This window comes from Fusarium tjaetaba, assembly GCF_013396195.1.
Source record: "Fusarium tjaetaba strain NRRL 66243 chromosome Unknown NRRL66243_c0000075, whole genome shotgun sequence".
Classification (NCBI taxonomy): domain Eukaryota; kingdom Fungi; phylum Ascomycota; class Sordariomycetes; order Hypocreales; family Nectriaceae; genus Fusarium; species Fusarium tjaetaba.
In genome coordinates, this window is record NW_023501271.1 from 85,280 (window position 1) to 111,659 (window position 26,380).

Consider the following 26,380-nt stretch of genomic DNA (forward strand, 5'->3'; position numbering starts at 1 on the left):
TGCTTCTCAAAATGGCCTCTTCACACGATGGCTCCTCCATCAACCACCCAATCGCCTCCCCCACCAAATCATCCTTCTTCCGCTCGATCCCCTTCCAGATCGCCATAGCATGCGGTGTCTCTTTCACAGCTCCCGGAATGTGGGACGCCCTCGGTGGTCTCGGCGCCGGAGGTGCAGCTGAACCATACGCCGTGTCAGCTGCTAATGCACTCGTCTACGGATTATTCGCAGCGGTTTGTATAGCAGCTGGTGCGATCAACAACAGAATCGGTCTTCGATATGGCCTTGCACTGGGAGCTATTGGATACCCGATTTATGGTGCTGGTCTCTATACGAATAATGTTGCGCCGAAGACGTGGTTTTTGCTATTTGGAAGTGCGCTCTGTGGTATTTCGGCCGGCTTCTTCTGGGCGGCTGAGGCTGCCATTATTATTGGATATCCTAGTCCTAAGGACCGCGCATTTTATCTTGGTAGGTTACCAATTAGACGTGGAATTATCTCACGTGAACTAACTGGAAATAGCTATTTGGCAAACTGCCAAGGCAGCCGGCCCAATTGTCGGAGGCGCCATCAATCTCGGCCTCAACGCGCAAACCTCGTCGAAAGGATCCGTCAGCTCAGCGACTTACATCGTATTCATCGTCATCATGTGCCTCGGTCTGCCTATCGCTTTACTTCTGAGCCCTGCGGAAAAGGTTCAGCGAAAAGACCGCACCCTCGTCGTCGTTCATAAGCAACCTACTTGGTTCGCGGAGTTCAAGGCTGTTCTGTCGCTCCTCGTCACTAAGCGCATGATCTTGTTGATCCCTGCTTTCTTCATCAGCTACTTTTACAATGGCTTCATGAGTACTTGGTTGACGACTTACTTCACCGTTCGAGCTCGCGCCTTTTCATCGTTCTTCACCAACTTCTCCGGAATTATCAGCTCTTTCCTGATCGCTGGTTTGTTGGATCGTCAGTCCATTTTCATCAAGACCCGAGCTAGAATTGCGTTCGCTTCCATCATCTTCATTCTGATTGGTACATGGATCTGGGCTTCCATCCTCCAGAAGCAATTCTACGACGCTGAGGAACCGCCTGTCTTTGACTGGTTCAAGGGCGGTTTCGGCAAGGCTTATACCCTTATCTTCTTCTGGCAATTCGGAGGTCAAGCTTTCCAACAGTTCTTGTACTGGCTTGTTGGACAATACACCACTGATATATCGTCTTTGTCTTATCACTGTGGTATTCTCCGAGGATTTGAGGCTCTCGGTCAAACCGTTGCCTGGGCGTAAGTACCATCTTATCATCTTTACTGGGACAGACCTAACGGAAAATAGGATGCAATCTGAAGGCAACGCCAATCATTTTGTCAGCATCGGCCTTAACTTTGGAATCACTATATTGTGTATCGTGCCAACATGGATCGTGCTCTCTGGACTAGAGCACAGCCACGAGATCACGGTCACAGCTGGAGAGGGTTCGTCAACAAAAGACCAAGATCCCGATGTCAAAGCATAATTTTTAACATAATATTCTATAATAATAATATCTTTCAACAAGAAATAAATTCCACGTTCCCATCTAGCTAGTGATACAAAGAAGCGGGTCTCGGTCGAGGACCTGTGCTTGACCTCGGTCTTGTCACAGCAAGCGGCGGCGGTGATATAGGCATAGACGTAGATCTCCCAACACCTTGCACAGAAGCATCGCTGCCTATAAAACTCCCAGGCCTTGACCTTACAGGGCTCAACTCATCATCGTCTTGGTGTTGGTCTCTCTCAATCTCGACCGCTGATACACCTAAGTTCCGAAATTCTTCCCCTGGTATCATCGGTAGGTCAACACGATCTGGTCTCTTGACTTTAGGCTCTGTGATAAAATCATGCGCTGGTGTACCAATCATCTCGCCAAATCTGAAGAATGCATTCTCTATTTTCTGTCGGTAGGGGTTGCGGGGTGGTTGATTGTGCTCTTCGTAGACTGAGGGGTCTCGAAATCGGGAGGATATGGAGGAGCGGGGCTGAGTGGGATCGAGGTGCAGTGATAGTTGGTTGTTTGTACGCATATCAGTGTTTGTGACAGTTAATGTGATATGATGGCTATTCAGTGAAGAAACGCTCTCTTGGTGTGAGACTTGGCTTATTTCGTCGTTAAAATGGCAATGAGAGCAATTGCAATGATGCGATGGATATGGTTCGTTTGCTTGGTCGGCATGTCTTGCTAGAAGGAGATACAGCGAACCGATCATGGCCATCGCAGTACCTGTAATTGGTGCCCATTGGCCTTTATACATCAATCATCAGTAAACATCCGAATTGCAATGTTATAAGCTTACCTATGTTGGCCATTGGTTCAGTCTGGTAATTGACTTGAGGGCTGAAAAAGTTAATCTCGCCCACGATAAGAATAGCCAAGCCAGCGCCACCAAAAACAGGAATCGCTAGGATACGAAGAAAAAAGCCAATGGTATCATTGACCTTCTTCATAACACCTTTATTAGCGCCATCATCATCCTCACTTGCCGCGTCGTCGGTCGGTTTTCCGAATCTTCGGCGCCAATTGATCTCAAGCACTCTATCCCACATAGAAACGAGACATAAAACAGCGTGTACACAGCATGCTGCAGCGAGTAGAGTCGCGGTGCCGAATGTGAGGGTATGCGGTGCAGGTATGACATAGATATTGTTCGCGGAGCCTCCCCTCATTGGAGATGAAGGCCCGCTTTGCGTTGAACAGGTCAGGTTACAGTTGTTTCCTTCGATGTAGTGAAACTGGGATGCGTTTGGTGATACTGGGTTGCCCGAGGCGTCGATTAAACAGGAGTGAGTTTCGATACGATAAAACTCAATTGTCATACTCAGAAGACCTAATATCCAGTTAGACTATAGAACGGCTTTTGCCAAGGTTCAACTTACCGATCAATAGCAGAAATGTCCACAGAAAAATAGTGTTTCTGCCAGGATCATTAAAGTATGTCTTTGACAGCATAACCGTCACTGGTGCTGCCAAGATACCGATCGCGCAAAGCTGAAAGGCACCAAAAATATCCATATCAACCGCATCTTTACCAATTAGCAGTTGGACTTCTTTTCTATGAATATCACTCACCCGGATTGTGCATTGCCGACAAAACTATGCCGTGAATAGCGGCAACAGCTGGCAGCACTAACGCAGCGGCCAAACAAGGATTTACCAGCCATTCCTCCCTCCTCGCGACGAGACATGCAGCGATAAGAACATAGTATCTAAATGATTGTCAGCTCTATATCAATTGATTGGGATGGGGAATTGAACTTACAGCACTCGAGTACCCGTTCCATACTGCCCAGAAACAGGCCATGCGCAGATAACCTGCAGCGCATCACCAGTCTCATTCACAGCCCGCGAAAACAAACCACTATTCGCTATTGTCTCAGCTGCATCAGTAACAAGTAGCGCAGGCATATCGACATTCTAGAAGCCTTGGCAGGGTGGAATCCGTGGGGAAGGGAAAAAGAAAAGCCAAGATCAGCCCAAAATGTGGGGGAATTGCAAGATCTTAGCAGAAGCTTCTTCTTTATTTAATACCTGCATGTTCCTTGATGAGGCTTTACCCCAAGCGTCACTGGGGAGTCATTAATGGCCAGGCTTCTACATTTCGAGTGGTGAGCATTCAGCTGACATGTTGGCACAGCCACAAAGATCACTTGAGCCGGGCAAAGACTGGGGGCTCAGAGTAGTCTCTTCTAAGCATAGCTCGGGTTGCATACTTCATTTGCGTTAGGCACCAACAAATGTCCCCTGTCACCGGAACGAACAAGGAACGAGCGAAAGCTTCTAGAAGAATTTTTCTTCTTTCTTCTCTCTCCCTTATTTTTCTGAGGTCAGCCCTGTTTTTTGTTTCAGCCAGAGATCGAAGGGGCAGAAGGTCATCGAACTGAAGCTACTGTCGGTCCTTTCCCTCAAAACGTGCTGACACTACGACATTTTTCTCCCTATCAATTGGACACTTTGTCGTAAAGGTCTCCACTTTAGATGCGACCCACATTCGTTGTCAGGTTTTCTCTGTATTTAACCTGAGAGCGAGTGCCACTTTTGACTTTGACGAAAATCGAGTTGAATCCCCTCAGCCAAAAATCATGGTCAAAGGCGTCGACACCAGCGAGATACGACAATGGCGCTCAATAGTAACGTTGATAGTCTTTGTACTCGCCAGTAAGAAACACCCTCTCACACGATACACAGCGTGCACTGACCCGGTTCTACAGATATCCTCGTATTATGGCCATTTCACTTGCCCATTTACATCCCAAAATCCCTCGTCAATTTAATATGCAGATTAGCGGTCAAACTGCGAGTTATACCCCCGAGCACGCATCATGCGATTCTTCATGATAACCCGAGATGCTCGAAATATTTTGTCAAAGTCACTTTTCCTGTCAATTTCATCACTGCGCCTTTGATCGCGGATCTCTTTCTACTAGCTATTTCTGCGATAGGACGTCAAGAGGTTTATGATGGGACGATAGGCGCTGATAATATCCACCCGATTGATATTATGGTCTTCTTCATCACTTTGGCTTACATTGCTATTTCTATCGATGCATCGGGTATTATTCGATGGCTGGCCTTCAAGGTGTTGTCGTGGGGAGGAAAGGTCGGCCATCGGCTGTTCTTCTACCTGTATTCGTTCTTCTTCCTTCTCGGCAGCTTCATCGGTAATGATCCCATTATTCTATCTGGAACTGCTTTCCTCGCGTACATGACGCGCGTATCGAGCAACATCACGAGCCCGCGAGCATGGATCTTTACCCAATTCGCAATCGCCAACATCGCATCAGCAATTCTCGTCTCGTCAAACCCAACAAACCTCGTCCTCGCTGGAGCATTCGACATCAAGTTCATCGTCTACACCGCCAACATGATTGTCCCCGTCGTCGTCACCGCCGTTGTCCTCTTCCCGTTTCTGCTCTACGTCATCTTCGCTGACGAAAAGCTTATCCCTTCCAAGATTGAGATGCACAGCTTACCAGAAGAGGCTAGGGCCCAACGGCCCGTGAACCCCAACATCCCCTACGTGCAGCACCAAGTCGAAGATGCCGAAAGTGCAGGCGAGGGGATGACGCTGTCGCTCGCGTACATTATGAATCCCTTTCTTGACAAGAAGGGCGCTATGTTTGGTGCGCTTATCATGTCTGCGACGCTCATCACTGTTCTGGCTCTCAATGCTGCTAGCGCCGGAAGTGGAGAGCACCCTGTGTTCTGGGTGACTCTTCCAGCGGCAACTGTCATGTTTTGTTGGGACTTAGGCTTTGGGTGGTTGCATCGCAAGGAGACGCGACAGACGGCAGCGCATTATCGACGGGAGATGGAGCGTGCGAGAGCCGAACGCGCACGATTTGCAGTTGAATATGCTGGGACTTCGCAGGATAAGTCTGAACCGGATACCGACACGGTAATCGGTCTTGCTGATAATCAGGCCTCGGAAGATTATGACCAGACTCATGGCATTTCTCTTACCCCGCTACAGACCTCCAATGATCAGCCCAACTCACATTCTATCCCCAAGGTGATTCTATCAAACACCGCCGGAAATAGTCCTGTCATCATCTCAGGATCACTGCCTCAATCACCCAAGTCAGGTCCTTCACCACCCAGCGATCAAAACACACTGCATCCCGGAGCTCTATCAACCTTACCAAGTCCTCAGATGGAACCAGAGAAGCTCGAGGCTGCCCGACCTATGAAAACAGAACCCGAGGAAAGATCAACACTTCTATCCGAGGCCAGAAAGGGCTATGCCTCACTCGAAAAGGCGTATTTGTGGCTGCAAGAAACTTTCCCAACAGTCATGGCCGTCATGGCGCATCTTCCATTCGCACTAGTGCCCTTTGCTTTCGCCATGTTTGTTCTAGTCCAGGCACTAGTTAGCAAGGGATGGGTCAACGTCTTTGCGTATGGTTGGTATCATTGGTCCAAGCGTACTGGCACAGTTGGAAGTATTGGAGGAATGGGCTTCCTTTCGTGTGTCTTGTCCAACGTAAGTTCCTTTCAGGGGTTGATTCTAGGAAGACACTGACAATTCGGAGTTTTCTGGCACTAACATTGGTACCACTATCCTGCTATCACGCATTATCCAAGCTTGGAAAGAGATCAACTGCCACGACGCCCAACTCATCAGCGACAGAACATACTGGGGCACAATCTACAGCATGGCCGTCGGAGTCAACTACGGAGCATTCAGCACCGCCTTCAGCGCATCACTAGCCGGTCTTCTTTGGAGAGATATCCTTGCCCGAAAGCACATTCACGTGAAGAGTCACGAATTCGCCCGCGTCAACTTCCCCATCATTGCGATCTCGATGGCTGTTGGCTGTCTGATACTAGTGGGAGAGGTCTACATCGTGAGGGACAACTCACCATACTCCACATTTGAAAAGGCTTGCTCGAATAATTAATTAATAAATGAACATATAGATATCCTAATTATAGACTGTACATAGCAATCTGAACATACCCATGAAATAGACTTCTCCTACTATTAGGCGACGGCTGAGCGCCTTTGACCCGACCTACCCACCACCAGATTTACGTTGTTCGCGCAGACGCTCCAAAACCCAATCCAAGCTACGAAATCCACTATCAGTCTCAATCCACGACGGTGCAACCCAACTCTTGGTCTCAGCGTTATATGACTTAAGAAGACTCATCACCTCGGTCGTGTTCTCATTCGCCGCCTTCAGAATCTTATTCACAATCTTCTCATCATCCACATCTGCTTCTTTAAGAGCCGGAAGCATTTCTGGGTAACAGCATCTCCTGTACACCAGGTCCAATGCCGTTCGTCCATAGTTATCCGGGATATTTGGGTTTGCGCCGTACTCGAGAAGTCGTCTCACGGCGAAATAGTTCCCAGATTCGGCGGCTACAGCTATTGGAGTCATCTTGTATGGTCCCGCTGTGTTGTCGAGCTGGTCTTTAGTGTTGTACTTTCGAAGGAGTTCGACAATCATGATTCCAGCGACCTCGTGCTCTTTAGCGAATTCGCCGACATACTTGATAGTGAAATGGAATAACGAAAACGTGTCACGGCCGATATCTACCAAGAATCCATCAGAGCCATTGCGGTCCGGAAGACTGAGCAGAAACTTGACGCGATGGAGGGCATTCCTGGTGCCTGTTAAGAGCATGTCTGACATAATACTCTTGCTAATCGACGTAGGAATGCGGTCTCTATCCGCGCCATGATCGAAGAGATACTGTGCAACAGTAAAGTTTCCACTGTAAGCGGCAGTATAGAACGCGCTCAAAGGCTCTGGCGTGACCGGATCGACTGGGAGACCCATTTCCAGAAGCTTCTCAATGAAGTAGACGTCATCTGTTTCTTTGGCAGCACGGTACAGCGCGTTGAGACCATCAGCATCCACCGCATTGACATCCGCGCCAGCGTCGACAAGAGCCTGAAACATATCGCGATCGCCATGCGTAATCGCCAGAAACAGAGCAGAGCCTCCATTGGATATTCTTCCAAAGGTAGTATTGATCTGCTTCGCAAAGCCCAGCTCAAGACCTGAAACCATAAGGTCTACCGCGCATTGATGGTACGCCGTTGCAAACACTGCTGTCATCTTAACATTGTCCCCAAGTTGTAAGACAGCATCTGTAGGTGCGCCGCTCTCAATTAAGGCTTTCATTGTCTTCTTCGTCTCCAACTCAAAGTCGACTCCCAATGTCAACAGTCGCTGCCAACGAGGAGTTCCGGATATAACGTGGAAAAGAGGCAAATACATAAGGTCGCTTCCGCCTACCATTGGCTTCAGCTTGCTTGCTCCCAGTCGAACCAATGGCTCTTGAAGAAGACGTTCGATAACTGGTGAGTAGCAAAGTCCACATGCGAGTTCAAGTGGCGAGAGGTGCGATGCCTCCCCCTCCTCTACCTCCATACAGAATGTCGGATCAGCACCCAGTTTGAGGAGAACATCCACTGCAGAAAGTCTCTTCTGTGTGATAGCCCAATGCAGAGGAGTTTGAGCCAGAATTCCATCTTCGTCAACTCTTACTCCATATTGCGTGCGTGATATTCCACAAGCAGGAGAGTTTAGCTCGGCGCCTTTGCTGACCATAAGGCTTGCGATGGCCTCATGGTCTTCGTCTTCGAAGGAGCCGAGCCAGTGAAGAGGCGTTATACCTCTTGCGTCGGCCATCTGTGCAGCACTTCTGCAGCTTGGGTGTCGTATTATGGTCTCCAGAACGCGTTTTCGACCAAGGCGAGCCGCGACCAGTACAGGCGTCTCCTCATTCTGCAGAGCTAGTTCGGGCAAGTTTTGATTCTGGTTCAAGCAGGTCATTGCCACATCTGGCTTGTCTAGAACAATACTCCATAAAAGCAGATCTCTAGAGTAGGAGAACTCGACTTCCCTCAGAGACAAGACTTGCAACATGGAAGATAAGTCCTCAGACGCGCTGACGTTGACGCCGAGACGATTTAGTTCATCGAGGTGAAGCTTCTGCTTGACTTGTCGCCAGTCTGAAGGCCAGTCCTTTTTCAGTTTCTGGAGAGCAACCGGGTTTCCGGCTTGCGCTGACTCGACAACCCAGGTACGTAGCGTCTCGTCATCAGGAGTCTCTTGGTCAGGAACGTGAGAAAACACGGATATATAGAGAGTTCGGGCTGCTTCGGAACCGAGCTGGGCTGCTTCGCGAATATAGTAGGATGCTGACTTCAAATTGTACTCAACTCCTATATCGTCCATATAGGCACTAGCAAGGTTTAGGGCGGCTTTTGCTCTTTCATTCTGATTGTTGGATGTCTCAAAGATGGTCTTTAGACTATTGAAAAGGGCGACTCGAGCAGCCTTTGGAGTCTTTTGCAGGGTATTTGAGCTTTTCTTAATCTTGATTGAGTTAGTTCCGCTGCATCTTTGCATTGATATTGAAACATACGTCAGGGATGAAGTCTTCGTCTTTGAAAAGCTTTATTGGTTCCGATTTCGACTTGTTGGTAACCCTATCCATAAATTAGCAAAGTAGCTCGGGGGTTGAAAACTAGCTGTGGCCCAGATTATAGGCCGAGGTAGGGTACTAACAATGAGAACAATTCGGTATTGAAAGGCTCATTCAAGAGTCCAGCGCAGTCAAGGATGAGTAAACATGCATTCACGCCAGAAAGAGGCTGAGCGTCACTCGTTTCGCTTGGACTGGCTTCCCTGGGCAAGAGTTGCGATATGGTAGGCAAGAGCTCTGATATCGTCTTCTCAAGTCTCGCCTTGGAAATTCCCTTGAGCGCAGCGATAAACGGAGTCTCGCCTTGACTGAATGAGGAATAGTACCGCTCATGCACTCTTGGCAAGAAATGGGTCATCATGTTACATATTTGCCATGGATCAATGCTTGGAGGGGTGTCCTGGAGATCGAGCTCCTGGCGGAGATATGCAAAGATCACAGTAGTAAGACCTTTGAGAATCGTCCTTTCCGATCTCTCATCATCTGTCGTGGGGATCTTGGCTCTGTAAACGATGCTCTCAAAGGTAGGGAGCGCAGCTGTTAGGGCGCTGGCGTCTGGAGTATCACGCCCATCCATGCTGCCCACGAGAGACTTTGTAACTTCGAGGTGATCGATAATTTTGGACATGCTTGAGAATCTTTTCTCCGGAGAGCACTGCAGACATGTGAGAATGAGTTTTGCAAGTGTCATGAGTGGATATTTCTCGTTTCGCAGACGATGGAGGACGTTGAAAGTAGCAAGGCTCGCTATCAGATTACTCTTTTTGAGCTTCCAAACACTCTCAAGCTTATCGCCGTCTGGTAAAGTGCTGTGATAAGCCTCTCCGTCACCAATAATCGTCCATAGCGTCAAGCCAAAAGAGTAAATGTCTTGCTGGCGAAGATAGCGACTGTCAAAATCTGCTGTCTCTGCCTCAGGTGCACGGTAGACCTCGGTACTGCCGATAAGCTGCCCACCTTGCATGGGCATCGCAAACCCAAAGTCGCTGATTTTAATGATGGTCTTTTTGGTTGGATGTTTGAAGACAAGAAGATTAGAGGGCTTGACATCACCGTGGACAATTCCTGCTTCGTGAAGGCCTTCAAGACCCCTTGCTGCGTCGATAGCAATGTCTAGCTTCTCATGCAGCGACCGTCCGTAACCTGCTTCTTGATATGACTTGAGATTTCCATACTCAGCATATTCGAGCACCAGAGCGGGAACAACAGTTATTCCCTCCTTGTTTCCGGTATCATGATACATGACAGCCAATAAGTCAACGATGTTCTCATGTTTCTGGACAGGAGGGTGTCTCAAGATCTGTAGTTCCAAGGCTATGTCGGCAAAGGACACAGAACCGTCATCTTGCGTTCTTGGATGTTTAACGGCGACATGTTTGCGACCTTTCAAGATCTCCGTACCCAGACCAATCGGAAAAGAAGACGCTTTGACTTTTCGAACATCGAACGAGCCACCACCAAGGGATACATCTTGGAATGTGGGGGCGGCATTCGATATCACAGGCTGCAGGCCTATAGCGTCGCCACCATTTGCGAAGGATACTGCTATAAATCCCGCAAAGTGAGGGCAGTGAATACCGGGAGGTGGAATGGGGATAGGATCTTCACTAGTGGATTCTTGGTTGTCTTGGGGTTGTTGCCGAAAGGTGAATGCTGAGGAGAACTCCATCCTGATTATGCTACAGGATGAGAAACATCCAACATCTCGTAAATCCCTCGAGCTTGATATCATGATTCTCGGGTGACACATGACCTCAGCTTGCAGGAATCACCGGATTATCAATTTACCCCGCCACGAATGTGCGTAAACCCCGCAGCTGATGGTATGCGGCTCAGGCTCTCATATTCCCGGTATTATTCTTGAAATCACTAGAAATTCGGAGTGTCTGCTTAGTGACTGGACCAAGAGCAACATGGTAAGCGATTTAGTGGATTTCCAGGTCGGGGCGGCCGGTCTCGGAATCGGGGCATTTGGTGGCCTGATAGACGCATTCACAGCCTGCGCAAGGATATACGGCCTATGGAAATCACTACGAGGTCTCGATGGATATCTGGGCCTGCTTCGGACTAAACTTATACTCCAAGAGGCTTTGTTAGACCAATGGCAGAGGGACTGGCTTGATCAACCGACCTCTAAGCGAATCGACATCCAGAAGCAACGAATTCTTCAGAGACACAAAGATGCTGTTCTGGCTTCGTTGACAACAGTCAAAATGCTACTTGAGTCACTGGAGCCACTTCGTCAGGCTTCGAGATCAGGACTTGCACTTGAGCGCCTGAAGTTGGTGACCGGTGGGGCGGAAGAGCATGACAAGACGCTTGTGCAAATAAGCGCAGTCCTCAGCGACTTGTATCGCTTACTACCGACTCGAGACCCAAACATTGCCCTTTCACAGACCGTTTTGTCACTGGAGCATATCGGCAATAATCAGCAAGTACTATTTCAAGACAGAGACTCGACTCAACATGTAATACAGCCTGATAAGCTCAAGCGAGCTATCAACTTTCGACAACTGGGATATGACCTAGATCAAGACCTAGAAAAGCGAGTCGCGGCGTTTAAAAGCAGTACTGGTGATGCTGATCTCACTATTCGCTCAGACAGAGTCAGAATTCTGAAAGATGACGATGTCGCTGGCGGATTAAGAAGCTTTGGAACACTTGACTCAAGCACTCCGATAGTGATTGAGTGGAAGCGTTACGACATTACCTGGAAACGACAGAAAGGAATCAGACTCAGAGGAAGGATCCAGAACATTGCGCGGCTCTTGCACGCTGATGCAAAGCCCGAAGAACTCCTGACTCTCAACTGTCTAGGAGTGTTTGAGGACATTGAGAAGAGTCGATATGGCCTAATCTTTGGTTATCCTCTAGGAACCAGTCAAACAACAGATCTGGTATCTCTACAAGCGTTGATCAAATCGCCAACGCCTGAGACTCTACCAACATTGGGTGACCGATATCGTATGGCTTATACGTTGTCACTCTCACTGGCCATCCTTCATGCGGCAGGATGGCTCCATAAGAGCATCAGAAGCCATAATATCATGATTCCAGTGCGGCGCAATCAACCCATCTGGTCTCAGCCATACCTCGTCGGATTCGAATTCTCCCGTCCAGATTCAGCCGATGAGACCACCGAAAAGCCCGAACAAAGCGTACGTTTCAATCTATATCGACATCCTTCCGCACAGGGTATTCCAGGAGAATCATACCGCAAAGGCTTCGACATCTACAGTCTCGGCGTCGTGCTTCTCGAAATTGGTCTATGGCGCGTAGCATGGAGCCTACGTCGTGACGACGAAAACCCCGCCAAGTTCAAGGAAGTGCTGCTCAGCAAGGTAGACGACAGGCTAGCTCACTTCATGGGGACAGAGTATCAAGAGGCGGTAAGGAGCTGCCTGAACGGTGATTTGGATCATGGGGAGGGATCGGTGATACGTGCTTTCTACAATGAGGTTGCGGAAACTATGTGCTCATTGGCGGAGTCACAGCCATAGTGATTGCAGCATCTCTTATCTGCTATAGTCTAAGAATGATGGTACTGTACAGGGCTTTTTGCACTTGTCTCAGTCTAGCTTGGTTTTAGGGACTTTGTTAGTGCCGTGTTGTATCAAAGCGTTTAGCTTGACGGATCCCTGTATGTCGTCCGAAATCCTGACAGGGGCAATCAGAGACCTCGGCAATGATGACTCTAGCTACCATGAAGACTCAGTCAACTCCAGTGCTTGATTCATGCCTCAACGAAAGCTGGGGGATACGTGTTGGCATCTATCGTGTGAATAAATTCAGTTCTTGATGAAAAATCTTGCGGGATGACCTTGTTGAAGCCTCATCTTCAGTGTGCCATTCTGCCTGGTTGGTTGTGAAACTAAATCGCTCTCGGTGCACGGCCTCCAGAATGATCTACATAGAAGCTTCGAAGCGACTCGTCCGGGGTCAAGAGGCCATCAACGCATGACTTAATGTTATCTAGGGCCAAAGGAGCAATGCCGTCCAACATCCACTAACCCACGCGACTAAGAGCGGATAAGGCATGATCTGCAGGGGTATCCGCATCACGAAATCTAACTTGTTCATTACGCTTATCGTAACCGCCGCCTCGACCAATAGCATCCCCTCCTGGCAACCCCTACTCGTTTTAGAATGGTTATGTCCTGAGAGTTCACATGATAAACTAACCAATAGTTCCTTTACAAAAGCAGTTTAATCACGGATAGATCCTAGGTCTCAGCTGCACCCAAAACAAACGTCCCTCCTCCCCATTGCCGAGTCCCGATCCAGCTCCCTATCAGGGCCTTAGCAATGCCGAATTCTCCGGACATAGTCGGCGGTAGCATCCCTTCTCGGTAGGTGCTTAAGCCAAGACTGGCGATGCCCCGCTGTCGCGCCACGGCGGAACTGCTCGTTGTTTACTAGACGTCGCTCATTCCGCTACTGCAATCAAGATGCCTGGAGAAGACCTTTTGTTAGGTAAAGGGGTCGCTGGGGCTTTGGTGGGGCGACCACCTCATGGCTGCCACGATTAATGGGAGCAGCCAAGAAGCCAAACAGATGCCAAGGACGGGAGGCTGCATAGACAGATCAGCCAAGGAATTAAGGTCCGGCATCTATCGCGCGGATCAAAGGGACTAATCACGTCAGAGATGTACCTCTTTTCTCGGAAGGTGGCTCGGATGTTGGAAGCCGAGCGAGGTGTGAGCCAGAGATAGATGAAGCATCACCAAATGGAGATATGGCGGAATCTCTCAATCATTGTCAGACTCCTTTGAGTCAGTAAAGATATATAAGTTGAGATAGGGACCATCTATCCTGGAAACAAATCATCATCACTCACTCACTCTTCTCTAGTCTCATCTCTATCTCTCAGCCTCTCACGGATATCACGATGCCTTCCATCCACGCTCTTCTCACAGCCTCTTTGGCCTTTGCTTCCATTGCCCTCGGCGCCCCTGCTGCTCAGGACAAGAAGTTTACCGTTGAGCAAGTCAAGAACCCCAAGTTCATCAAGAACGGCCCTCTCGCCCTCGCCCACGTCTACGCCAAGTATGGCGTTCCTCTTCCCAAGGGTCTCGAGAAGGCTGTCAAGGCCGTGAGACCTCCTCACGCCCACTCCAAGCGTCAGAGTGGTAGCGGCAGCGCCACGACTACACCCTCGGATGAGGATGTTGAGTGGTTGACACCCGTCCAGATCGGAACTCCTGCTCAGACCTTCAACTTGGACTTCGACACTGGCTCTTCTGATCTCTGGGTCTTCAGCACCGAGACTACCGGTAGCAGCGGTCATGATGAGTATAACCCTGCCAAGAGCAGCACTGCCAAGAAGCTCTCTGGCGCTACATGGAAGATCAGCTATGGTGACGGAAGCTCCTCATCTGGAGATGTCTACAAGGACAAGGTCTCCGTCGGTGGCCTCGTTGTGAGCTCTCAGGCCGTTGAGGCCGCCCAGAAGGTCTCCTCCGAGTTCGAGCAAGAGACTGGCCTCGATGGTCTCCTCGGCCTTGGCTTCAGCTCCATCAACACTGTCAAACCTACAAAGCAGAAGACCTTCTTCGACAATGCAGCCAGCACCCTGAGCTCTCCTGTCTTCACCGCTGATCTGAAGCACCAGAAGCCCGGAAAGTACAACTTCGGCTTCATCGACAGCACTGCCTACACTGGAAAGATTGGATATGCCTCCGTCGACTCCTCCGAGGGCTTCTGGGAGTTTACCTCTACTGGATACGGTATTGGCTCCGCCGCCATCAACAGGAGCCCCATCACTGGTATTGCTGATACTGGTACTACTCTTCTCCTCCTCCCCGATGATGTCAACTCCGCATACTATGCCAAGGTCAGCGGTGCCCGATACAGCTCTAGCTATGGTGGATATGTCTTCAGCTGCTCTGCTACTCTCCCCAGCTTCAGCTTCGTTGTTGGCGGCGTTACCATCACCATCCCTGGCTCTTACATCAACTATGCCCCTGTTCAGGACGGATCTACTACCTGCCTTGGTGGTATCCAGCCTAGCGACGACATTGGCATCAACATCTTTGGTGACATTGCTCTCAAGGCTGCATTCGTCGTTTTCGATGGTGGTAACCAGCAGGTTGGCTGGGCTAAGAAGACACTGTGAGTGACTTCAGCAGGTGATGGATGAGTCTGTAGATAGCTGGATCTTGTGCTACATTTAAACCTTGTACATAGCATTTTACTTGTCAATAGTTGAAATGAACATAACATTGGACACTTTAAATCAACGTCTCACGAGAGTGAATTTAGTCTTGTGTTTTGACGTAGTAATGGTATGATATAGGCCTAACAACCCATAAATTCTCTGTAGAGCTGAAAAGCCGGAAGACCATGTGAAGTGTTTCAACGGGCTAATTCTCCAGTAAGAATAAATATATAGGATGGATGCGAAGGCTTGGGCTGGTGAATGACGTCGAACCTAAAACACTTTGCAGTCTGCCCTCCGTGAGATGTACCTCTCGGTTGACTGTTACGCAGCCAAGACTAACAATCAAAACAGCAAACCGAGATCCCCACGGAAAGCCTTTATCTCTTTTTATTTCGGCAACATCCGTTCTCACTCCTTCCTGCTTAGAGGGCGAATACCTCGCTCTCAAGGCTATCGAGGATTGATCAATGTCACATAGTCGTCGTGTCTCTCGTTGTAAATTAGATTACGATCTGAATGAGAGTTATCGCGGTAGCCATTGGTCAGGCATCGTGGTATCGATGACTAAGTTGTGGGCTAGAAGTGTTATTTGCAGTTGAGATTTGTGGCTGTGAGCTTATTCCGGCAGAGAGAACCTAGAGAGTTATCGCGACTTATTTTTGAAGATACTTAATACTTGATACGGTTTCCAGGCAACACAACACTAAAGTTCGGAAATGCTACAGAGGTATTGCTTTGCTACATTAAATCCCATGACAGGACGAGAAAGTTACATCGCCCCTCTTTGTCAAATCATATATGCCATGGAAAGATATTATGAACTTTGCCCAATTACTATGAAGATGTGTTAATGCGGAGCCCTGATAGAACCTGGTAACCCCTCATGGATACAGGCCTTCCAGCCGTTTGCTCGTCGTCCCAGTCTTGCGAGCAAGCACCTCAAGCATTTGCGGGATTCCTTTCGGAGCTCTTAACGGCGGATCTGGTTCCTCTATATCCGAGTCAGATTCAGAGTCAGAGCCAGATCCCCAATCCATATCCATGGCTATCAGTTCATGCATCTCAACGATATCGTTGCTGTCAAAAATGCCCTCGCGGTGGTTCAACTTGCGAAGGAGGTCAAGTGCTTGGGGCCTCTCGTCCCCGCCTTCATTCGAGATGGCAACAAATGACAGACCAGACACCAGACACCCGTCTAGTGAGAAGGTAGGTTGGCCAAGTGCTATGAGAGGTGCGGCCACTTTCTCTGCGGCCTCTATGAAGCCTTTGAATGGATTGGGAGGCTGTCTTCCTTTGTTGTCGTATGCGTTGATGTACATCTGCAGAGATTGGTAGTGAAGCTCCAGAGTTTGGATATGCGCTATCTCATGACTGGATAAGCTTGGCATCAATTGTTGAGTCAAAGCTTCGAAACGGGAATTCCAGCGACGGAGCATATCCTCAAACGCGTTGTCGTTGGTCAACCCATCTTCCCTATCCGGATTCCATGGCTGGAAGTCGTGGTGCAGCCTTAGCTCATGCAAGGCATATGAGGCCTCGCTGAGCGTTGCAAACGGCGAGTCAACACTCGCTTCAGTGCCAGTTTCACTACGACACCATTTCTTGATGCCCGGCAATGGATGGTCTCCCATGTATCCATACGACGCAAGGCCCATCTCGCTAAACATGTCGACAAGTCCCTCTATCATATCTGAGGTATCCGAGGAGCTTTGACACCTCAGTGACTGAAATACCATATCGCCGGCCGCGAGATGTTGCAGGAGTTCATCGTACCGACCAGTCAGTCCCTCACAAGTCATGAAGAGTAGACAGCAAATCAGTATACAGTGAATGTTCTCGTTCGAAGGTGCGGACATTATGGGGAGAATCGAAGATATGGCTCTGTTGTAGTGTTGGATGACAGGACGCTGGAGGTGATCTGGGCGGGAGTAAGGTAGACTTTGGGCCATGTAGGCTCGATGAGATGCCCCAACTGCAATCATGCTGTACCGGATGGCATCGTAGTGATATGACATCGGAAGTGCGTATTTGAGCCAGAAGTTCATGGCAGCAGACGAAGGTGAAAGCTGTTTTGCTGTCCAGTGAAGGAAATGTTGAAGGTAGCCCTTTTCAGGGTCTGATAACAAGGAGAGTTGGTCAACAGTCTGCATAGATAGCAGTGGGAGTGAAATAGAGACCCCAGTCTTCGGGGAGGCATCTCGACCCTTAGAGCGCTTTGAAGCCTTGGGCATGGGTGGTGCATATCCGTCGCACTTCATCTTGTCGTTATGGCAGCGTCGACAAAAGGGTTTTGCTTCGTCGCATTTCAAGTGCCTGATTCTAAAGAGAGGATACCTATGAGCTTTATACAAGAGGGCTTAGAAGGTTGCTTGGACTCACTTGCTACAGTGTTTCCTAATTAGTGATGTTTTACGAGAAACGAGGCGGTAAGCTATCAACGTACCAGGTGATGCATCCGGTTCTGACCTTGGGAGTCGAGGCTCGCTTGAATTTGCCCCTCATCGCGAGGGCTTGATTGGCTGTCATGGCTGTAGGGAATAAAAGGTCCTATTGCTTGTTACGAGATTGCAAATTGGAGGTGAATGGTACCGGCGAGACTGTTTTATGCCAATGAGAACGCCGAGGCTGGTGAGAAATTGTACGAGAGTGGCTGAGATGAAAATGGGGCTTTGCTTGCAGGTTTACGAGAAATCCAATCATGTCTCGAAATTCAATGGGTCATAGAAGGCCAATAATGATTGGTAGACTGGGAGTTGGTCTGGACTCTGTGTGACTCAGCGTGTTTTCGTGACTCACCTCACAGAGTGGGCCAGTCGTTATCTTATCAAAGAGAGAGGTAATGAGTGTAGCTGTAGGTTAGCTCAGCTTACGCCCTGATCTTCACGATACTTACGGATCAATTAGTACGGATACAGTCATAAATCTTGCCTATTAGGGTAGGCTAAGTACTATCAAAAATTGGGGTAATTTACTGCGGTAAAGTTCGGGTTTTAAAAGAGGCTTCAGCCCCCAGGCCACAAAGGTAAAGGACACCAATAAACACATACGGGCAATATACTCGTCACCCACACAATCGCCTAAGATCTTGCTTTTGGCTGAAAGCTAGATGGTCTGATGACTGACTCCAAAGGTGTATAAATGAGTGCTGGGATTAAGTTAGCGAACTGTAGACAGATTGCAACAAGGTTTGGATTGACCTGCCTGCTGCTCGTCCGCAAGGATGATCGGCTCAGAGCACACGAAACACACACAAGGTAAGCTGCCCGTTGGAAGCAAGTCTGTCAACTCAAGATAACACTCTCAAGATGACTTCCACTGCGACTTACATGGTTAGTAGTGTGACGAAATGACTCAGAGTGGTGGGAAGAGACTTACCCGTACGACAGATGATCGGTGAGCGGCCGCCGGCAGGCACGCAGATCACAACCTAAGCATCAGTTAGTAATTTATCCAACGTTAAAAGTTGTACAGAGACATACCCCGACTCCAGACTTCTTCCCTATGGTCAACAATAGAATACGCAAGACGCTGAGCAAGACGCTGAGCAAGACGAAGGAATTCCAAGGCCTCAGTGCGGCTATCAGAGAAAACAGCCTTGACGATAAGGCCCTCCTGGCTAAGAGTGTAACCCTGTTAGAAATCTCTTCTTGAATATTGATGAATATACTTACAGGTCGTCAAATTCGGCTACCACAGCTACATCACGGCGACAAGCCCTCATCGTGACATCAAGAAGAAATATCACAAGATGATCGAGGAATTGTCGGATGACAGGATCGTAGAAGGGGCGCAAATGGCGAGGAATCTATCCTAGTAAGCCTGTAATCATGAAGTAGAGAGTTCGAGCACTTACAATCCGGCTTGGGCGTACGCAGTGATGGACCTGTGGGAGGCGACCAATGCTGGGATTCCGTATCCGTAGGTTCACTGATTAAAAACGGGTCAGAGTTTTGATCTAGTTACTGAGGTTGGAGGCATGAGAGTGGCGTGACAGCTTACAAAATGAGTCAGTCGGTGAGAGATGACTCTGCTATTTGAAGAGCTGTAAGCTGTGCCATTCATCCGAAGTGGACCTGCATATAGGTAATAAAATGCAGCGTTGGACGTACAGGAAAAAGTTAGACGGTCTGGTGGCGTTTGGCGGAAAAGCTTGTCTGTCTGATGGCATCAGTCGATCTGTCTTAAGAGTTCAGCAACTGAAGTAGAGATAGATGGGAGGAAGGCTTACTGGAGACTCGGTCGTAATCAGGACTAGGTTTTCAGTTAAATAAAGCTTCTACTTGGAAATGTCAGTATCTATATTCGCCAAAGGCAATGCGAAAGAACGAGAGGGGCGTAGCCGGTGGAGGGGACTGGCGATAGTTGAAATGGCGGGAGGGGCCACAGCGCGGATGGGAGGGCCAGCAGCCATGAAGTTCAAGGACCAGTGGGAAAGACTGGCAAGAGTGAGGATGAGAGGAGTAACAAGCTCCAAGTATCCGAGCGAAAGAGAGGGACCGAGAGGCAAAAGCCAAGTGAAGGATACAAGGGGCGGCCAGAAAGAAGAGGATGGAAGAAAGTGAATGGAGGGTGAATAGACAAACGAGAACCGAAATACCTACTACTGAATGAGTCACAAAGGTTTTGAACACAAAGGCTCTGCTGAAAGCAGAGAGAGCGCCGCAACTGGCGCGAAGCAGGCGAGTTATGGCGTCGCCAAGGTAGGATACACTTGGCGTAGCGATGATGAGGAGTGCCTCCTATGGAGGAGATTCGTCAATGTTGGGGAGACGGGATACCCGGCAGGTGATGGCTGCATCCTTGAAGTAGGAGAGACTGCACGAGGCTGCGCTATGGGGTTCATGCAGGTGTGGGGAGTAAGGGGGAGGGGGAGAGAGTAGAGGAGGAAGAGAGGCGGGTTACTGTGGCTGTCTGGTCCCGACGCCTGCCGGTGTATAATAAGATGAAATGGGGACTGCCCTTCGAGGAGACGTAGATGTCCCTTTGGCGCTATCGAATAGTGTGATACCATTGCCATAGGAGACCATTGTCTGTTCTGACATGGTCGACTGTAGCGAGTTGGAAGTGGATATCCGCTCCTCACGGGGCGAGATGCAACTGGGGTCGAAAGGGAACTTGGAAGACTTCTTTCTCACATTGTCGAACTTCTCGATGTCAAAGTAGGTGATGGCCCACTGGGCCGCGACTCCTCCGTCGACAGTGAGAAGTCTAGAGAAGTTGGTGTGTTGAAGCTCCCGGAATAAACGCTTTCGCTGGGAGTCAAGGCGTGTACATTCGACCAAGAGGTGGAACGGGGTTTCTCGGGATTTGGCGCAAGGACAGGATGGAGCATCGCCGAGCTTGATCCTGCAGAGATGGTACTTGAGTCCGATGAACTCGGTCCTGCATTGGAACAGCATGGTACTCTGTGCCCGCGTCAAACCCTTGTAGTAGCCGAGGCTTTGTTTACCCCAGCGCTCATCCAAAGCAACTGGGAGTCTCAGACGCGAAGGGTGCTTTCCAGCTGCGAGTTGGGTCTTTTCGCGACCTTTAACGTAGTCCCGCCACAAGAGCTGACACTCCTGGGCTGCCAGCCACTTGATATGTGACCCCACGATCTTGCCACGCCCCTTGCGGTCTGCAAAGCGATCTGCCATGGCCTGCACATGCGAAGGATCATCCGAGTCCTGAGCCAGCAGCGCCTGATACTCGACGGCACCTTTCAGCATTTCTCCTGCCTCTTCCTCCAGGAGTATGATTGGGTTCCCGATCCTAGCTTTTGAGGCACCATCCCCGCAAGACAGGGACCTCCATCGCGAATCGTGGGAAGTAAAGCTCATTGCTCGTTGTAAAGTCGCCTGTGAGTGCAGAATAGTCCACATGTTCTCGATGAACAACTCCTTCTCAACCAAGGTACCAGCAACGCAACCAAAAGCGCCCGAGACGAAGCGAAGGCATTCAGACTGCAAGGACTGAAGGCGGAGAATCAACTTGTTGTTGAGGCCAAAGTGCAGAGGTGTGCTCACGCCCTCACGCTGCTTGATGAACCAAGCTCCACAAGCGTAGGTGATGACAGGACGAATCAGCGTCAAGTAATATTGACGGATTGCATACATGTCAGAGCCCCATGTGCTCCCCGAGATCCGTTTCATGTAACCCAGTCTCTGTCTGCACTTCCTGACGATCTCGGTGACATGAAGGTCAAAGGTCATCTGAGAGTCCACTATGACACCCAAGATTGTCATCTTCTCCTGGACCTTCTCGACGAAACCTTCGATCACGGGCCTCACTTGGTTGTGAGTCGGCTGTCGAACGGTTGGTAGTCTCATGTGCATGACGTGGTACTTGTGAGAACCAAAGCTGATGAAAAGCTCCTTGGCGATTGGCAACATCTGCTCATGGAGGATTTCAAGTCCTCTGCAGTTGATGGCATAGCTGCGACACGGCGATGTAGTAGACGTCATCCACAAAAGAGAATTGGTATAGGCGGACGGTCTCCTTCTTGCCGTCAACGTAGATGAGTCGGGGAGGGAATGTTTGTTCCACGAGAGGACAAACAAAGAAGTAGAAGAGGATGGTAGAAAGGGGCGAGCCTTGAGGGATTCCTGTGTTCAGCCCAAACGTCTTGGAGACGATGCCGGGCAAACGCAGAGTGGCATCTCGTAGTGAAAGCACAAGCCGGATGATGTCAACGAACCATCTGGGGAAGCCTTTGTCGTACAAGGTTTGCAAAAGCTTCTGGCGATAGACGTTATCGTAGGCACTGCTCATATCCAGACCGAGAATCGTAACAACGTCATCGCTGTTGGAGCACCAAGTGGTATAGATGATACGGAAGAGATACTGCAGGGCCTCGGTTGTTGTCTTGTTACCAAACTGGGTTGCTGGAAGGAGATGTGGATGTTGCTTCAATACATCAAGCATCATGTCGGCGAGGATCCTTTAGTAAAGCTTGCCAACGGTCGAGAGTAATGAAATGGGCCTGTAAGACTCGGGCTTGTGCGGTTCCTTGCCAGTCTTCAGTAGCATAACGATGATACTGTCCTTGAAGTTGGCGGGGTGAAGTGATAGGTTGAGGCAGGCATTGAATCCAAGCACAAAGTAAGGCAGCAAGGGTTCCATGCCGAGCTTTATTGCTTCGTTGGGCACCTTGTCTGGTCCTGGGGCTTTGTTGTTCTTAAGACCCTTGATGATCTTCCGGAGCTTCTCAGCATCGATGCTCCGGGGCATGTCGATGTCCTCTCGCTGGGGGTCGTGCCTTGGGCCAGGCTCGTCCAGGATTCTTTTCGACTCGGGATTGTTGTTGTTGCGGAACTTGACCTTCTTAATCATCTCAACCTTGTCGTAATCTGATTCCGCAAATTTCGTTTCATTGACGTCTTCACTGTCGCACTTGTACTCGAGTGTTGGGGTTTGAGTGAACTGAAGTGGTTGAGATTTACCCCTGGCCAACCTGAACACGTTGAACAACTCTTTCGAGGAGGGACGTCGAGTCTCGTCACGGTTGGACTCGCCCCACATCTCAATATTCAACCTGGCGAGATCGCGTTCCACAAAAGATATTCTCCGCAATGTCTTGGGCGTCTGATCCTTCTTCTTGAGAGCGTCCAACTCTGCAAGTCGCTTTCTCAGCTTCGTTGCCAGTTCCTTGGCTCGCAGAGCTTGAGGCCTGAGACCGCAGGACCTCCTAGGCACGTTCTCCGTCATGGTGACATGTAGAGCATCTATGATCTTGGCAAAAAAGGAAACGATCTGATCTTCGTTGTCAAGTGGGCTGTCGAGAGGTGGAAGACGAGGCTTGAGATGATGTTGGAACTTCGAAGGAGTGATCTTGTGCCAGCAAGGCATAGTCTTGGCCTCCCTCTTGACCGTGCGCTTGACCGATGTTTCAATGACGCGATGGTCACTCTCGAATCCGGGCACTTGGAGCACTTCACAGCACCCAACCGAATTGCTAATCGATTCCTCCGCGAAGGTCAAATCGATAGTCGAGCTCCGCTTCGATGTATCCTTGGAGTTGGAGTAGGTTATCGCGCCTTTCTTCGTCTTCTGTATGTAGTTGTGTGCCTTGACACCTTCGGCAAACTTCTTGCCCGACGTGCTCGTTTCCGTCCTTTCATTGCCGTTCCAGTCCTGGTGATGGTAGTTGAAGTCCCCAAGAAGAATGCTATGGTCTGAACATGAGTCCATGTAGGAGAGCAAGGAGTCGACCTTGAGTTTGTTGAGGTGGTTGTAAACGTTGTGAATGACCAGAGGTTTAGTAGCCGTAGCAGCGTCAAGGCTAGCAATCTCAAGGGTAGCAAGTAGTTCCCTGTTGGCACCTTTGCAGGTCTTGACTCTCCAGGAAGTAGTCGGTATAGAGTTGTGTACATAGAAGCCGACACTGTGTATCTTGGGGATGGCCTTGAACTGGAAGCTCTTGTCGGAGAGGCTGTTGACTCCAGTATGAATACTTTTCTGGACAGAAGAGAATGCTTTCTTGGCGGAGACGAGTTCTGAAGGAGCATCTGAGCATGCCCCCAAAACCTCAGTCACCATCGTCTGCACACTCGAGAGCGTGTTAGCGATACATAGCAGAGCAGACTTTGCCATGATCGCGGTATCTTCGTTCGCAAAGGCAATCTCGCGGAGGTCGGAGAGGGATTCGCGTGCCCCAGCAAGGCGGGGATTTGCCTGCTGAGCGGTGATGGATGTAGGGGGCAGCCACGGTTGACTGACGTTGATAGCGACTTGGGCACGATCAAGGGCTTCGAGGCATTTATCAACGATCTTAGCCCACTTTCTGTGTTGGGCATCGGGTTCATAGTCCGCTTCGGTGAACTGACCGTCAGAGAGGTACCAGACATGATATCCAGGGATACCATGAAAGGCCTGTTTGTAGCACATGTCCTGTACGGCAATGACTTGGGGGAGTGGGCGGGGAGACTCTCCGTAGAGTCGACTGTTGATCTCGGTGCAGAGGGCTTCCACTCGCTTGTCGCATCTCTTGATATTGGCTTGCCATATCAGGAGATTGTCTGGCGTGGTATTGTCAGGGTGGTCGTGGCAGGCACCTTGATCGAGTAAGTTGACACACCGCTCGTCGTTCAGTAACTCGCGGTAGTCTTGGTGTGGACTGTCTTGCTCATCGTCGTCGTCCAAGGACATCTCGACATCAGCCGGCGGAGGAAAGGTGGGTAGGGTAGAAGTGTTCATATCGATCGACATGGTGCTGTCTGAAGCTGCAAGTTCCAGGTACACAAGTGTGAGTAACGACAGCTTCAGCCGGGGGCATGGGTGGACATACCTATACGGTGCACAATAGAATGGAGGAGGATGAAGGGATGGATCTCGAGCGCTGCTTGTACAAGGGGAACGACGGGTCAGTATAGGTAGAGGCGATGAGGGGACGAAGAAGTAACGACAACGATAATGAAAACAGAAGCAACATAACATGCTGCAAATCACTCCGTCAAGGCAAGAGGATAGGACAAGTAGAAAGGGCAAGAGAAGATGCAAAGAGATTGGAAGGTACCTTAGATACCGAGAAGTGGCAGCACAATACGACAGAGCAATGTGCAGACGTGGGAGACAGGCAGAAGAAGGGGAGGAGAGGTAGAGCGTAGGTGCTTGCTGCCTCTGCAAGAAGCGACAGCTAGAAAAGAAAAGAGGCAGCAAGTGAGGTGATGATAATCCCAAGATAGAGAAGGCAAGCTCTTGGACAGCAAAGAAAAGCGAAAGCGAAAGCGCTTGGAAATAATTTCGACAGCAAAATAGAAATCTAGCAAACGAGAAGAGCAAGTTCATTGTGTTGAGCAAAGGAAGAACAAAGGGAAACAGGCGGGCAAGAGAGAGTAAGGGTCATGGAGGCCATTTGCAATCACTCTCCAGATCAGCCACTAATCCAAGATCAGTGAAATTCATTTTGAGAAAATATACGGCAGATTTTTGGAAAATAAAATGGCAATACTCCAGCAGTGAAAACGAATTAAAAAAAAGACAGCCAAATGAAAATGAAAATGGAGATGAAGAAAGGCAAAGATGGAGGGAAATCGCCAGGTCTGAGAGTGATTGAGTTCTGGACACGGGGGCTAGGGGCGCTACAGGGGGCTGATCTCACCGGTGGGGCACGCTGTAACTAGAATATGTAGGGGGTAAAACGTCGTCGTCATAGATGACAAAAACAATTAGCCTCATATTCCCCAAGACTCGACCAAGGTTACCCAAGTCTTTTTGTCTTGTAGCATACGGAGTCCAGTTCCTTGGTCCTTTTGCTCACTGGCCAAATTGCCCCTCTTCCTTCGACCATACGGATGAACTAGAATGAGAATCCAACCCCCGCCGAGACACTAGTTGGCAAACATGTCTCATCATGGATATAGAAAAAGTAAAAAATGAGGTCACCCAGACTTCCGCCATTTCTCTTTTCCAGACAACACAGTGGGAGTAATACTATGATGAGCCATGATGGCTGTCCTACCCTAGAGAAAGTGTTTTCTGTCTGGTTTATCTGGCTATTGCTACTGGTAAGGCCATTCTGTTGAAGCCGAAAGAAACGAGACAACGAGACAGGACACAAACATACAGCAGGAACCTGGAGCGAAGCATGGAAACCGCTCATCTTGTACCTCTATGGTACCAATATCGGAGTATACAGCGTTTCCTCAACACAGAGTTTACATTAACAAGTACCATAAACTACCTACCTATACACTCAAACCATACTTGCGTATACTCCTACAAAAGACTCTTTTCAATCGTAACTGAATAATTGCACCCAATGTGTGCCTCGGGAGGGACGGTCCATAACTCTGGTCCGAAGCTAATAATATGGGTGTAGGGTCTTGAGCTCTGATTGGGGTGATTTTGGGTCGCGGCTGAGGTTGCGAGATACCGCGCAGCCGATGTAGGAGAGCCAAGCATGATATGTGATTACAGAGTATCAAGAATGCAACACGATCCTCGCAGTCTTGGATTCAAAGCCACAGACGCGGAACTCCAAGTTGATCAATTTCATTTCCAGCCACTAGTTGCTACAACGTTGACGAGCGCGAAAAGTACGCTAATGATCACTCAGGAGGGCCAGAAGTTTCGGGGTTTTTGGTCACGCTCACCTGCAAACGCTTTCACTCTCTTAATCTCATCTTCTACGAGCCTCTTCAAGCAGAGTGATTAGGGGAGTGATCTGGATTTCCTTAAAACTTCATCCGCCAGAATGTGCTCACACAGTCTCTCTCACTTGGCAAATCGTCAACCTGAATCTTACATCCCACAATCTTGAACTTGACTATATCTTT

At 49.3% G+C, this 26,380-nt stretch overlaps 10 protein-coding genes across 10 annotated transcripts; 4 read left to right on the forward strand and 6 right to left on the reverse strand.

The window, feature by feature from the left end:
- Window positions 1-11: 11 nt before the first annotated feature.
- Window positions 12-1,501, forward strand: FTJAE_3983 (DUF895 domain protein; the record flags this gene model as incomplete). Its single annotated transcript, XM_037350339.1, has 3 exons — window positions 12-471; window positions 524-1,271; window positions 1,321-1,501. 3 exons carry the CDS (start codon window positions 12-14, stop codon window positions 1,499-1,501), a joined length of 1,389 nt encoding a protein of 462 aa, XP_037208901.1.
- A 411-nt stretch (window positions 1,502-1,912) lies between these two features.
- Window positions 1,913-3,427, reverse strand: FTJAE_3984 (uncharacterized protein; the record flags this gene model as incomplete). The annotated part of the gene is made up of 6 exons (XM_037350340.1): window positions 1,913-2,003; window positions 2,218-2,266; window positions 2,319-2,849; window positions 2,899-3,045; window positions 3,092-3,228; window positions 3,282-3,427. 6 exons carry the CDS (start codon window positions 3,425-3,427, stop codon window positions 1,913-1,915), a joined length of 1,101 nt encoding a protein of 366 aa, XP_037208902.1.
- A 1,093-nt stretch (window positions 3,428-4,520) lies between these two features.
- Window positions 4,521-6,420, forward strand: FTJAE_3985 (arsenite efflux transporter like; the record flags this gene model as incomplete). The annotated part of the gene is made up of 2 exons (XM_037350341.1): window positions 4,521-6,002; window positions 6,052-6,420. 2 exons carry the CDS (start codon window positions 4,521-4,523, stop codon window positions 6,418-6,420), a joined length of 1,851 nt encoding a protein of 616 aa, XP_037208903.1.
- Window positions 6,421-6,534: 114 nt separating this feature from the next.
- On the reverse strand, window positions 6,535-10,634 carry FTJAE_3986 (serine threonine kinase; the record flags this gene model as incomplete). Its single annotated transcript, XM_037350342.1, has 3 exons — window positions 6,535-8,856; window positions 8,906-8,969; window positions 9,049-10,634. 3 exons carry the CDS (start codon window positions 10,632-10,634, stop codon window positions 6,535-6,537), a joined length of 3,972 nt encoding a protein of 1,323 aa, XP_037208904.1.
- A 244-nt stretch (window positions 10,635-10,878) lies between these two features.
- Window positions 10,879-12,465, forward strand: FTJAE_3987 (uncharacterized protein; the record flags this gene model as incomplete). Its single annotated transcript, XM_037350343.1, has 1 exon — window positions 10,879-12,465. One exon carries the CDS (start codon window positions 10,879-10,881, stop codon window positions 12,463-12,465), a length of 1,587 nt encoding a protein of 528 aa, XP_037208905.1.
- Window positions 12,466-13,853: 1,388 nt separating this feature from the next.
- Window positions 13,854-15,080, forward strand: FTJAE_3988 (uncharacterized protein; the record flags this gene model as incomplete). The annotated part of the gene is made up of 1 exon (XM_037350344.1): window positions 13,854-15,080. One exon carries the CDS (start codon window positions 13,854-13,856, stop codon window positions 15,078-15,080), a length of 1,227 nt encoding a protein of 408 aa, XP_037208906.1.
- A 926-nt stretch (window positions 15,081-16,006) lies between these two features.
- Window positions 16,007-17,651, reverse strand: FTJAE_3989 (uncharacterized protein; the record flags this gene model as incomplete). The annotated part of the gene is made up of 2 exons (XM_037350345.1): window positions 16,007-17,438; window positions 17,569-17,651. 2 exons carry the CDS (start codon window positions 17,649-17,651, stop codon window positions 16,007-16,009), a joined length of 1,515 nt encoding a protein of 504 aa, XP_037208907.1.
- A 576-nt stretch (window positions 17,652-18,227) lies between these two features.
- On the reverse strand, window positions 18,228-18,846 carry FTJAE_3990 (uncharacterized protein; the record flags this gene model as incomplete). Its single annotated transcript, XM_037350347.1, has 4 exons — window positions 18,228-18,270; window positions 18,501-18,552; window positions 18,605-18,741; window positions 18,797-18,846. The coding sequence occupies 4 exons, from the start codon at window positions 18,844-18,846 to the stop codon at window positions 18,228-18,230; spliced, it is 282 nt and encodes a 93-aa protein (XP_037208908.1).
- Window positions 18,847-20,023: 1,177 nt separating this feature from the next.
- FTJAE_3991 (uncharacterized protein) lies at window positions 20,024-22,031 on the reverse strand (the record flags this gene model as incomplete). Its single annotated transcript, XM_037350348.1, has 2 exons — window positions 20,024-21,496; window positions 21,549-22,031. 2 exons carry the CDS (start codon window positions 22,029-22,031, stop codon window positions 20,024-20,026), a joined length of 1,956 nt encoding a protein of 651 aa, XP_037208909.1.
- Window positions 22,032-22,046: 15 nt separating this feature from the next.
- Window positions 22,047-24,311, reverse strand: FTJAE_3992 (uncharacterized protein; the record flags this gene model as incomplete). The annotated part of the gene is made up of 1 exon (XM_037350349.1): window positions 22,047-24,311. One exon carries the CDS (start codon window positions 24,309-24,311, stop codon window positions 22,047-22,049), a length of 2,265 nt encoding a protein of 754 aa, XP_037208910.1.
- Between the last annotated feature and the right edge of the window lie 2,069 nt (window positions 24,312-26,380).